General features: G+C 43.7%; 1 protein-coding gene across 1 annotated transcript; it reads left to right on the top strand.

The window, feature by feature from the left end:
* Nucleotides 1-6,904: 6,904 nt before the first annotated feature.
* LOC109761091 (cytokinin riboside 5'-monophosphate phosphoribohydrolase LOG1) lies at nt 6,905-11,632 on the top strand. The gene is made up of 7 exons (XM_020319885.4): nt 6,905-7,288; nt 7,901-7,998; nt 8,192-8,222; nt 9,577-9,676; nt 10,776-10,846; nt 10,941-11,084; nt 11,223-11,632. The coding sequence occupies exons 1-7, from the start codon at nt 7,127-7,129 to the stop codon at nt 11,355-11,357; spliced, it is 741 nt and encodes a 246-aa protein (XP_020175474.1). The 5' UTR covers nt 6,905-7,126; the 3' UTR covers nt 11,358-11,632.
* The last annotated feature ends 1,911 nt before the right edge of the window (nt 11,633-13,543 follow it).

Below are 13,543 nucleotides of genomic sequence, written 5' to 3'. Positions count from 1 at the left end.
CATTATCACCACGGGTATTCATAGAAAGACATATATCAAGTGTTCTCAAATCCATAAGAGTATTCAATCCGATAAGAACGAAATCTCAAAGGGAAAACTCAATTCATTACAACAAGATAGAGAGGGGAAAACACCATATGATCCAACTATATTAACAAAGCCCGTGATGCATCAAGATCGTGGCATCTCAAGAACATGAGAGAGAGAGAGATTAAACACATAGCTACTAGTACAAACCCTCAGCCCCAAGGGTGGACTACTCCCTCCTCATCATGGAGACCATAGAGATGATGAAGATGGCCTCCGGTGATGATTTCCCCCTCCGGCAGGGCGCCGGAACGGGGTCTAGATTGGTTTTTCGTGGCTACACAGGCTTGTGGCGGAGAAACTTCTGATCTATCGACTCCCCTAGGGTTTTGGACTATTTGGGAATTTATAGGGCGAAGAGGTGGTGCGGGAGGCCACCGAGGTGGGCACAACCCGCCAGGGCGCGCCTGGGCCCCCAGGCACGCCCAGGTGGGTTGTGCCTCCCTCGGGGCACCCCTCTAGTACTTCTTTTGCCCAAGTTGTGTCTTCTGGTCCATAAAAATTCTCCAAAAAGTTTCGCTGTGTTTGGACTCTGTTTGGTATTGATTTTCTGCGATGTAAAAAACAAGCAAAAAACACAACCTGGCACTGGGCACTATGCCAATAGGTTAGTCCCAAAAAATGATATAAAGTTGCTATAAAATGATTGTAAAACATCCAAGAATGATAATATAACAGCATGAATACTTCATAAATTATGGATACGTTGGAGACGTATCAAGGAGACCAAACGACAATCGAGGAGATAACAAGGCAACAGGGAGCGCCCTAGGGGGGCGCACCCTATTATCTTGTGGGACCCACGAGGCTCTGTATGACCTATTTCCACTTCTATAAATTCTCAAATATTGGGAAACCAACAGAGAACCACCTGAAACCCTTTTTCTGCCGCCGCAAGCTTCTGTTCTTCCGTGATCCCATCTAGAGGCCTTTTCCAGTACTCTGTTGGAGGGGAAATTGATCACGGAGGGCTTCTACATCATCCTTTCTACCTTTCCGATGATGGGTGAGTAGTTTACCACAGATCTATGCGTCCATAGCTAGTAACTAGATGGCTTCTTCTCTCTCCTTGATCTTCAATACCATGTTCTCCTCGATCTTCCTGGAGTTCTATCCGATGTAATCTTCTTTTGTTGGGATCCGATGAATTGTGGGTTTACGATTAGATTATTTTATTGAAAGTAATTGGGTCTTTTCTGAAATTTATTATGCATGATTGTTATATCTTTGTATTTCTCTCCGATCTATCTGTTTGGTTTGGCCAACTAGATTGATTTATCTTTAGTGGGAGAGGTGCTATGTGATGGGTTCAATCTTGCGGTGTTCTATATCCCAGTGACAGAAGGGGACAAGAAACGTATTTGTATTGTTGCCATTAAGGGTAAAACGATGGGTTTTATTCATATTGATTGGGTTTACTTTCTCTACATCATGTCATTTGCTTAAGGCGTTACTCCCTTTTTCATTAACTTAATACCATAGATGCATGCTGGATAGCGGCCAATTGGTGGAGTAATAGTAGTAGATGCAGGAAGGAGTCGGTCTACTTGTCTTGGATGTGATACCTATATACATGATCATTGCCGTGAATACGTCATAACTATGTGCTTTTAGATCAATTGCCCAACAGTAATTTGTCCGCCCACAGTTTGCTATGCGTTCAAGAGAGAATCTTCGAGTGAAAACTATGGCCCCCGGGTCAACTTGTATCATATTATAAAATCCAAAATACCTTTGCTGCAATTTTACTTCTTTTATTTTACTTTGCAATTTATCCATCTACCTAGCTATACAAGATTTGATCCTTGCAATTAACGAGTTCAAGGGGATTGACAACCCACTTGCCCGTGCTGGGTGCAAGTATTTGCTTTTGTGTGTGCAGGTGTTGTTCATGAGGCTTTGCGTGATTCTCCTATTGCTTCGATAAACCTTGGTTCTCACTGAGGGAAATACTTATCTCAACTATACTGCATCTCCTCTCCTCTTTGGGGAAAATCCCAACACAGCTCACAAGTAGCACGTGCAAACGCGTGGGAATTCCCGCTGTAGGGTGTTGCAATACGTTCATGATTTGCTCATAGTGGGTTGCGAGAGTGACAGAAACTTAAACCCGAATAAGGGGGTTATTGCGTATGGGAGTAAAGGGGACTTGTTACTTAATTCCATTGGGCATGTTATTACAGCCCATGCAGGCCGTCATGAAAATGTATTCGATGCATTTGGGGCTGAGGTCACTGCCATGAGTGCAGCCATTACAATCGCAAGTGAGCTGGGTGCACTCTGGGTGACCTTTGAAATGGACTGCCAGCTGTTGGCTGAAGCTTTGGATCTTCGCATGGTGGATTCCTCTCCCTACGCTGCCGTCATTGTGGACATCAAATTCCAGCTTAAGATGTGGTTCTCACACCAAAGAGTCAGCTATTGCCAACGTGAGGCCAACTCGGTAGCCCATGAGTTAGCAGTTATTGGTCGTATGTGTTTACCTAACGATAGTATGAGTTGGAACTCGAATGCATGTACCGCCCCGAGTGTTTGTTTGTGTCACAGGTGATTTACCTGGACACCATTAATCTATAAAGCTTTGCTTTACCTCAAAAAAATTCTATGGTTGGGTTTACCTTAATGATTTCTAGTAGTTGTGAATGCTTGCTAGAGGTCCAATCATAAGTTCATATGATCCAAGTACGGAAAATATGTTAGCTCATGCCTCTCCCTCATATAAAATTGCAATAATGATTACCAATCTAGTTATAAATTGCCTAGGACAATTTCGCAAATCCTACCACCACTTTTCCACACTCGCTATACTAACTTAACTGTTCTTTTATTAAAACAACACCTAACTTTTTCTCAGTGCAATGGATCAGATCGAGGCTAGTGGCCAACCATGCATCACACAATTGTTCGTCCTCCCTCATGTTGAAGCTTTCTCCGCTACCCTTCTTCTTTGGATCACGATGGAAACCATTCAGATCATCGTCCTCGCCGTCCTCCTCCTCCTGTTGTTGTTCGCCGGCCCAATTGTGTTGTTGTGTGTCCGCGCGTATCTAGGTGTGGGTGTCGGACTAGGTGTAGTCCTGATGCGTGCATGGCTGGGAGTAGCCCTGTTGCGTGCCCGGCTGGGTGTAGGTGCCGGACTGGGTGGGCTCCAAGTTATCCACCTGCCCGTCCTCATAGCCACCTCCTCCTCTAGTTCCCTCGGGGATGATGTCAAACATCTCCCTATTCGCGACGTCGTATGTCGTCTTGCCCGCTTTAGGCAGACCAGCGAACAGCGTATGGGCACCCAGCTGCTTCCCACCCGGCACTTGCATCCGGACAAGCTACAACGATGAACACTCCGAGAAAAGCAGCGACTCCATGTTGACGTTGATGATGTAGGGAACTTTCCCGGCCACGGATGTCAGGGGCTGCCAACCCAGCTGCTTGGCGGCGTACTAGTATGGAGCCTTGTAATGCTCCGGCCATGGAGGCATATACTCGGTCGGCGATGGCGGCGGGGCACGACCTCCACCATGTCCGCAATCAGCATGCCCACCACCACGTCGGCCACCAGCACGCCATCCGCCAGCCTTCAGCTTCTCGAGCATTTCTGCCTGTGCGGCCTTTGCTTTGACGCATCAATTTTGCCATGTCGTCGAGTTGATCTTCAGGGTGAGCGTGTTGTTCGGATCCTCCACCACCATCGTCTCGGACATGGTCCCCTCCAAGTCCATGCGTTGGCGACGGGATTGAAGAAAGAGAGTGGGGGATTTTGCCGCGAAAACAGTGCGGCCAGCAACAAAAAACAGCTCCACCTTAGTTTTGGGTGGGCTTGGGGTGTCAGGGTCCTATGTGGCTCGTGTCCGGACTCCCACAATTCCCCCTAGGTTTGGTTCCATTTTGCGGGAAAACTGTGGTCCGGATTGCTAAGCGGACCGATGGGGGTCGGTGTTGGATGGCTTACGGAGTCCGGACAACTGCGTCCAGACAGATAGGGGCGGTTTGAGGGTCAGTGTTGGAGATGCCCTTACCTAGCACTCGTATGGGAGGCTTCCATGTCGGTTTGTGGGGCATACGTGCAAGGATAAGGGTCTGTCCTGATGTCGGTTTACGACACGTTTAGGGCCTTCTTCCTTACTCGTAGCATGTTTCCTAATCTTCTCTCGATCGTGCGATGGTAAGCACCATCCTGAGGCAGTGGTGTCGTTCTGGTGTCGATGGGGTGTCTTGGGCTGTTGGGGGCCATCTTGGTGTCGAAGGGAGCTCGTCCGATAAGAAATTTGACCTATCAACAATAAGCCCTCCATCCGTAGTCGTAATGGAGCAAGGTCAGCGAGTAAGGTTGATGTAGATACCCTTGGAAGCCTTCGTCTTGTTATCCAGATAGGATGTACCTGCATTTCGTCCTTTTGATATCTCGACCTATGGCAGATGATTTATTAGTTGACAAGCAGAGGGTTGTTCTTTGTAAGTTGTTTGACATTGATGTTTGGACAATTTTTGACGGTTTGCATCTTACAATACTACGACATGAAGGTGTTTGTGAGGGGGACAATTGTTTAAAACGATGCCACTATGGCGTGACGACCATACAGTGCGATGTCGCAGATGTTTCATGCCGTTGTGCTAATGTTAAGCATCCATCGTCATGTTGTGGGGGAGGGGGGCTCTGCAAATGGTGCATATTGCGTCACGCTGGAAGACTGAGGCCGACAGCGGTTCGCGCATCCGCTCCGGACAAGCTATCATCTATGTGTCATGGAATGTTTGGAAAGATTGAAATAGGCCCACCTTCAATGGCACTTCCCTAATTGTGATGGACATCGTTTAACTTGTCATGGAGGACATTAGACAACTTACATTGTATAAATAACCCTATTTTCGTTTGCTTTTGGTCACCATGTAAATAACATTATCGCTTTTTCTCTATCTTAATTAATGAAATGGCAGTGCTCTTGCCATTTCCCGTAGAAAAACATTCCGTTCTCTAGAAATGCCGTTGTCTAAACACATTTTTTCCAAGAGATACGAACTTGCGTAAAAGGATTCTTGCACAACTTGGAGATCGATAGGTTGATTGGACCATGGCCACCGGGGAATCTGATCTGACTGATCCATCATATTGTGCGGTTTCCAAATGAAAAGCATTGCATGGTTAATCAGCGGTCAGCTGTGCTCCCGTGCAGCATTTCACAGAATCACAGCCATGTTCTCACCTGCATGCCCATCTGCAACGGGATATAAAGATGAGACAAGAAGCTATCTTCTGCCATTTTTCTAGAGCCTAGACCATAATCTACGCTCTATGAATACCACCAAAACCTTATAATTTCCCCTAAAAAAACATGTATTTTCGTTTTTGAAACAAGTAAAAAGACTTGTGATTAACCTATGTCTTTTACTAAGACCGATCCAACGATCGAATACGTGCGAGTGCGAACGACAACCTCAGTCGCTACACTGCACTGGCAATCAACACTGCAAATCAAGACAAAGCTGTCGAGAAAAGTACAAGGTGAACAACTTACCTGCATGCACAATTACCTGAATTTGTAAAGTATGCCTGCATATCCGCTTACACTGAGCAGTACTCCCTCCGTCCTCTCGACTTAAGTATAATATTATACTAAAGTTAGTATAAAGTTAAGATACTTATTTTGGGACAGAGAGAGTATTAGTTATGTCTTTGGTCCCTCAAATTCCTCAAAAGTATAGACTTTGTCCCTTGATATTTTTCCGTACACATTTGATCCTTCAAGTCCTGAAACCAGGTAAGTTTAGTCCAAAACCAGAATTTTACCAGTTTGACTGCCCAGATTTTGACCGGGTTTGACCAGATGAACAGTAATTCGATAAAAATGAAAAATGTCCGAATTTGTTTGTCATCTATAATATGCTTACATGTGCAAGGTGCGTGCCAATTTTCGTGGTCTTTCGACAATCAAAGAGCTCATGAAAAAATATCTACTCTAGAAGAACAGTAAATTTGCGCTAAGTGCGTACAAATTTTTTGTAAAATGACATCCAACGAGCTCTAGCCAAGAACAAGCAAATTTTGGCAATTTTGTGAGAAAAAATTAAATTTTTTTTGCCACGAGCTCTCGAATGTCCAAAGATGAAGAAAATTTGCACGCACCTTGTGCACCGGAGTAGTTTATTTTTTTGGCCATGGGCTCCTCGAGTGTCGAAAGACCACGAAAATTGGCAAGCACCTTGCGCATGTAAGCATATTGGATCGCAAAAAAATTCAGCATTGCTTGAATTTTTTTAGAATTTACTGTTCATCCGGTCAAACCCGGTCAAAGTGGTAAAAATCTGAGTTTGGACTAAACTTACCCGGTTTCGAGATTTGTAGGACCAAATGTGTACCAAAAAAATCTTAAGTGACCAAGTCTATACTTTCGGGAAACTTGAGGGACCAAAAACATAATTTTCTCTGTAGTATTAGCGCTAGACACTCGAGGACGTCAAAATTCCCTTCACTGTAAACATGCTTTCTGCCCCTCTTCCTTTGCAAGGAAGTCTGTCCGGCATCTCCTTGATAGGCCCTAACACAAGGGCCGACATCATGTTTTTGGTCATCGCAGTTGCAAGCATGCATGCATGCACGGTCTCTCACAGGAAAACCTAAACTAGTTCCTGCCCACCAGTTTTAACAGAGATCGCCGTAGTACTCCTAGTTACTTACTATACTTGGACAAATATCAGAAAAGAAGAGACCGGCCTACTGACTGTAATGATTCTTAATCAGCTGTGAGCCAATCATATCATATTACACACTACATCCATCCAGCTGCTTCCCTCTCAGTCTCACGGAGCACAAAAGAAACATACATTCAGCTAGCTCAGGTAGAACATCACAGTAGCTGCTCGATCGGAACCAACTTACCGCGCATAAATAATGAGATGAGAGGGGCCCTAGCTCGCTCGCGAGATACACATATATAAAGGGCCAAGAGCAGGCGCAATGAGTGTGTAGGCTGTAGTGGGATTTCGTCTTCACCGTTGCGAGTCGGGAGAGATATATAGCAAAGATACCACCGGCCGGTCGGGACAAATGGATAGAGAAGATGAAATAGAGATGGAGATGGGAGCAGAGGCAGTAGCGCAGGTGATGGCACCGCCGTCTCGGTTCAGGAGGGTATGCGTCTTCTGCGGGAGCAGCAAGGGCAACAAGACGAGCTACCAGGACGCCGCCATCGAGCTTGGCGAGGAGCTGGTACCCTACTCTTTACTCACTCGCCTTCTCTCTCCCTAGCAACGGATGTCATTTCTCAACTCTAGTTGATCGTTTTCCATTTCATGCTGGGTCACAATACACTAGCTAGTTTCCTTGATTGTTTCAGCTGAAGTGTTTTTTTCTCGGCATTAGCTAGCTAGCTAGATGATTATCAGGATGAGAGGGCAACCTCTCCTACAAGCATTTTTTTTCTTGTCTTGTCACTTGAATAATCTTGGTGCTCAAAGAGAGTGAAACTGGATGATGTTTTATAAACAACCTTGCTCGATCTTGTTGTGAACTTGTTGCTTTTACAAGGTGAGGCTCTATAGTTTCTCCATGGGTTCGGTTCATGTAGCTGAGCTTATTCGTTGACAAAGACAAGACATACCAGCTAGTTAGTACATACATACATGCATTCATTTGCCCAACTTTTGGTGTTCTCTCAGGCTCTGCCCGTCCAATGACATTAATTTGTTTTCGGCAAGCTAAAAATAATGGACCATACTGTATCACTAGGTGCATGCATGCTTGACATTATATAAGATGAGAAATGCCCATAAATTAAATTTTCCCTCCATGTTGGTTGCTATGGTTGTTTCACCACACCAGGTAGCAAGGAACATTGATCTGGTGTACGGAGGAGGGAGCGTGGGGCTCATGGGCCTGGTCTCTCAAGCGGTCTACAGCGGAGGGAGGCATGTCATCGGGTATGTAAACAAACAGCCATGATGATTCATTCTTGAGCATATACTATATTGTACCCCTACTGTGGAGCGTGAAAAGAATAGTTGGAGACTTAGCAAGATGGCAAGGATCAAAACAGAGTCGTATGGGTCGCTTCCTCAGTTGCTACATATATGATGCTAGTATATAATTTGTCATCTTGCTGTCCCTATGCAGGGTGATTCCCAAGACTCTCATGCCTAGAGAGGTAATTCCCACGCCTACAACTTCCAACATTTGTGCCATTGTTTAATCACCTGCAATGATTCCCATGAATTCAACATCCACTATTTTCTCACCCGTTGAAACGACATTACTTAGGCCTCCTTTGGTTCATAGGATAGAAAAATCATAGGAAGGAAAGTCATAGGAAATGAGATGACATGTATCTCAAATCCTATGAGTAGGAATAGGAAAGGAGATGCCCTTTGATTTACATCATAGGATTTTTTTCATTAAGTCTAGGCTAATGTTTATTTTCCTATGAAATGTGAAGGATAGGAAGAATTCCTCCATAGGAATAGGATTCCATTCCTACAAAACGAAGGGCTCTAAAGGAATTTTTCCTACAGAAATCCTATCCTATGAAATTCCTACAAGATTCCTCTAAACCAAAGGAGGGCCTTATCATATTTGTATGTAATGACCCCAGTTAAGCACATAATTGATGGGGGTTTTTTCACAATGCTTGTTTATCTCTCTTGGTAGTGGAAAACAAAGATGGATGCAATCTTATCGGCTCTCTTTTGAAGAAAGATCACATGCATGGAATGTTCAGTGAAATCTTGTGTCCTTTTATTTTAGATTAGAGTTGATATCTCGCTGATCTTGACTGCCGCATCTAGTGGTTGCCGCCTTTGTTCTTAATTAAGGCCTTTAAGCTGCAGATGCTGACTTTGTTAACCCAAAAGAAATGCCATCCATATTTTCTTTTTGTCCCCCACAATAGCACCATGATTACCTCTCCTGAACCTTGCATGCATTGCCCTGATTAGTACAATATACCCTCTGCAGAAAGTGGTCGCCCTTGACCCTCTGCAGTACTCCTACTAGTGTCCTTGCCTTAGATTAATAGAACATGCATTGATGCATGTACTAGTGTTTATGATGTTGCTTGTGGGGGCTAAAATTCGTGTTTTGACCTTTTTCCAAAACTGGTTCAAGATTTGACCCTTTTCTTACCGCCAGGGTCCATGGTAGTAGGCTATAACAGCCTACCGCCGAGGTCCCTGGCGGTAGGGTTGCACGCCCTATCGCAAATTTTTTCTAAGTATAAAACACAGTGCATGCTCGTACCTACCGTCGCGCATCTTGGCGGTAGGGTTGTAGAGGCTACCACCGGCCTGTTTGGCGGTAGGGATGTTTTCCTACCGCCAAGGTCCCTGGCGGTAGGCTATAACAGGGTTGTAGAGGCTACCGCCGGCCTGTTATAGCCTACCGTCATGTACCCTGGTGGTAGCAAAAGGGTCAGATCACAAAAAATTTACGAACTGGGGTAAGATCTCGATTAACTTTTAGAAAAGGGTTAAAACACGAAATTTTGCCGCTTGTTGGTGCTCCAGATAACAGGTGAGACTGTGGGGGAGGTGAAGGAGGTGGCTGGTATGCACCAAAGGAAGGCTGAGATGGCCAGGCAATCTGATGCCTTTATAGCGCTCCCTGGTTAGTCCTTCGATCCTCCTAATAACACCTGCAAATCTCTACCAACTTCAGTCGGCATGCATGCAGCTTTGTGATGCTAGCTTTTTATGGTCGCTTTCTGATCTCATGTTTAGTGGAAAGCGTGTGTGTAAAGCAGAAATAGGATCGATGCGTGCATGAGTTTGGGGCTGACTTTGACCTCATAAATCCACTTGCTAGTTTCTTTCGATGATCCACTAGCCAGTCCGGTAGTGCACTTTCACCGCGGCGGTTCATTCCACGGTGCTCTCCCGGCAGGGATTTAATTCGAGCCAGAACCTTGCCGCTTCTTCCACCTCCATTGATGCCTGGTGGGAAAATCTCCTACGGTACTTCGGCATGTCCCATAAACATGCCACTCTGTACATATTTCCCTCTTCATAACGAAAAGGCAGCGCTCATGGCAAAAAAAAGTCGGGTAGTGCACTTGTGGTGGATGCATGGGCTGCACTTTTGAGAGTCCACTTCTGTTGGGTCACACAACTCATGGATTGGGGATTTCTTCTTGTCGCCTAGTTAGGGGTACCGTTATGAGGCACGGCCCATGAGAGAACCATTCCTGCTCCAGGCCGATGAAGCTTGGGTGAGGCCGGGAGTGGAACTGCAGTCATCATGAATGAAATATGTCTGCGCATTTCATAAAAGAGCTATAGAGAAGATACAGCAATATCATCAAGATGGGGTCAGAAGGAAGATACAGCAATATCATCAAGGAGATCCAAGCTCAGGCGAGACTTTTTGCTCGTTGTGAATTCATCTTTGAAGGTCGGAAAGGGAACATAGATGCTCATAATATAGCAAAGTTTTCTACTTCTTTAGTTCAGGGGCGCCATGTGTGGCTGGGAGAACCCCATGATCCCTTTGTCATTCCTGTAAACCGAAACAATAATCAATAAAAGTCAGGTTTACCATTCAAAAATAAAAATAAAAGAGCTATAGAGACGTACATGAACCTTCTTCAGTAGAAGCACTGTAAAAAAACAGATGAGACATGTGAGCAAAACCGCCTAGATTTTAGATCCCTTTTTTTCTGAACAAAGCCAAATGACCTCGAATGACATGCAGAATTCTGAACCTGCAGGGGGCTACGGAACACTCGAGGAGCTTCTGGAAGTAATCACGTGGGCCCAGCTTGGCATCCACGACAAGCCGGTAAGCCGTTCTTCGTCTTCTGCATCGCAGCTACTGGCCTACACGTGCAGATCCACCAAAAAGCCGCAGTCTGTCTGACGCTTATATATTGCAGGTCGGGCTGCTGAACGTGGACGGCTACTACAACGCTCTGCTCTGTTTCATCGACAATGCCGTGGATGAAGGGTTCATCAAGCCCACCGCCCGCCACATCATCGTGCTGGCTCCCACGCCCAAGGAACTGCTCGACAAACTGGAGGTACCTTCATTACCTGACACGACGTCATCATCATCATCATCATCTCCCACTTCGCCCCCAGCTTCTTTCATCATCATCATCATCACCATGCATCTGAAACTGGAAGGGACAAATCCCCTTGCTGCTTGCTGTTGACAGGAGTACTCTCCTCGGCACGAGGAGGTCGTGCCCAGGACGAAGTGGGAGACGACGGAGCAGCTGAGCTGCTGCAAGATCCCTGCACTGAAAGAGGGCACGGTGATCCTCCCGGCGCAGCGAGGAAGCATGCTGTGAGCTCGGTCAGGTTCCGAGGGGGGCTCTGAATTAACCCTGTTGCCGGTGGATGCGCAAGCTGCAAACCTAGAGCACCCCGTTGCCTCATTGCCTTGTTTTAGTTCCTGTAGCTCTGGTAGAACGTACCTAGGTCGATTGATCACTGATGTACGTAATCATGTGTTATGTGCTATGAGGTGTAGAGCTAAGATTCAGATGGTATGGGTTAAGTTGGAATCTGTGTGTCGGGTATGCTAGTTGTGTACAGCCAAGGCTCAAATGGATCAGTTCCAGCGTCTAACTGTGCCGTTTACATATGCATAGAGTATGGACCCTAAAATAACATATGCATAGAGTATGCCCCAAACTCTTTTTACGCGGTGACGCGTAATGGAAGATCTGGCACCATCCATATTCTTTGAGATTTGTGCGACTGGGCACACTTCACATTTTACATATTTCAGAGTCAAATCACTGCCGCGTCCTACCATAGTCAAAAAAAGACACATCGTGGTGGGGGGAAATATCATGTGCTCACATCCTTGGGGTGCTCCCCATGCTCCAATTCAAAAAAATCAATTTTTAATATTTCAAAAAATTCTTAAAAATATAAATGTTCACAAGGAATGTGACTACACCTCCTTAAATTTCAGGTCCAAACTCTAATGAACATAGAGAAACAAAAATGTGAAATCTAGTATCTACATTTAATGTTTTTAAATTGGAGCATGGGGAGCACCCCAAGATTGGGAGCACATGATACTTCCCCCATCGTGGTACACATCTTTCTCTCTTTTCCCACTCAAGCACTCTCTCTCTCTCTCTCTCTCTCTCTCTCTCTCTCTCTCTCTCTCTCTCTTAAATCCATCACTTTCATTTTATTTTCATAATTTGGATGATTCAAATATCTTAAACAATTTTTTTTCTTTTTTATATATATTTGAAATATTTGCGGCAAGACCTTTAGAACAAGATCAAACCTGGATACATTTGAACATGTTCAATTTTTGACATTCACATTTTCATATGTGAAAAAACCTGTTTCGCTAGAAAAATGTGAAACAAACCTATATAACTTGAAACCTATTTACCTCAAACATGAAACTGAAATGTCAATTTGTTGAACTGAGTATTTGAAAATGTGCAACTATTTATTTTCAAAAGAGTGAAATGTGTTATTTCAAAAATGTGAAATTGAATAGATGTGTTTTTTTTTTTGCTAAACGAGCCAGTGCAAGATGAAATGTATGTTCCAAAAATGAAAACAATATAAACTGAAATGTCAACTTGTGAAAGTGATTATTTGGAATGAGTGAAATATGTTATTGGGAAATCTTTTTTCAAATGAGTGAAACATGTTAGTATGAAATGAGGTAAATATGTTTTTATAAATATTTTTTGAAGTGAGCGATATATTTTATTTTTTAAAAAGGAAATAAGTGAAATATTTTATATGACTGAAATATGTTTTGAAATGTGTGAAATCCTTTTTGTAAATGAGCGAAATATGCTATTCTGAAATGAGTGAAATATGTTATTACAAAATCTTTTTCTAAACAAGTGAAATATGTTATTGGGAAATGAGTGAAATATGTTATTATGAAATCTTTTTTGAAATGAGTGAAATCTGTGTTGAAATCTGTGAAATCTGTTTGAAAATGAACGAAACATATTATTTATGAAATGAGTGAAATATGTTATTCTGAAAATGAGTGAAATATGTTATTATAAAAATATTCTATATGAGTGAAATATGTAATTATAAAGAAAACATATGCATAGAGTATGCCCCGAACTCTTTTTACGCTGTGACGCGTAATGGAAGATCTGGCACCATCCATATTCTTTGAGATTTGTGCGACTGGGCCCACTGCAGGCGGTTGTATATGTATGTACTCCCTCCGGTCATTTTAGTCTGCATTTGTCCGAAGTCAAAGTATCTCTACTTTAACTAAATTAATTTATAGAAAAAGTGACAATATTCACAGTGCCAAATCAATATTGCTAGATTCATTATAAAATGTAATTTCATAGTATATATATTTGACATTGTAGTTGTTGATAGTTTTAAATATAAATTTGGTCAAACTTGGCAAAATTTGACTTCATGTAAATCTAATATGCAGAGTTAAAAGGAGCGGAGGGAGCGGAGGGAGTATTGCACAGTTCACCTTTTACGTATTTCAGAGTCAAATCATTGTCGGGTC

The sequence above is a fragment of the Aegilops tauschii genome, chromosome 2 (genome assembly GCF_002575655.3).
Source record: "Aegilops tauschii subsp. strangulata cultivar AL8/78 chromosome 2, Aet v6.0, whole genome shotgun sequence".
Classification (NCBI taxonomy): Eukaryota; Viridiplantae; Streptophyta; class Magnoliopsida; order Poales; family Poaceae; genus Aegilops; species Aegilops tauschii.
This window is presented reverse-complemented; position numbering and strand designations above follow the sequence as displayed.

Bases quoted from the DNA above. Each gene is read 5' to 3' on its own strand.
- LOC109761091 (XM_020319885.4), top strand. From the start codon at position 7,127: ATGGATAGAGAAGATGAAATAGAGATGGAGATGGGAGCAGAGGCAGTA. The intron at 9,677-10,775 runs GTTAGTCCTTCG...CTGAACCTGCAG, and splicing joins TGCCTTTATAGCGCTCCCTG to GGGGCTACGGAACACTCGAG. The intron at 10,847-10,940 runs GTAAGCCGTTCT...TATATATTGCAG, and splicing joins TTGGCATCCACGACAAGCCG to GTCGGGCTGCTGAACGTGGA.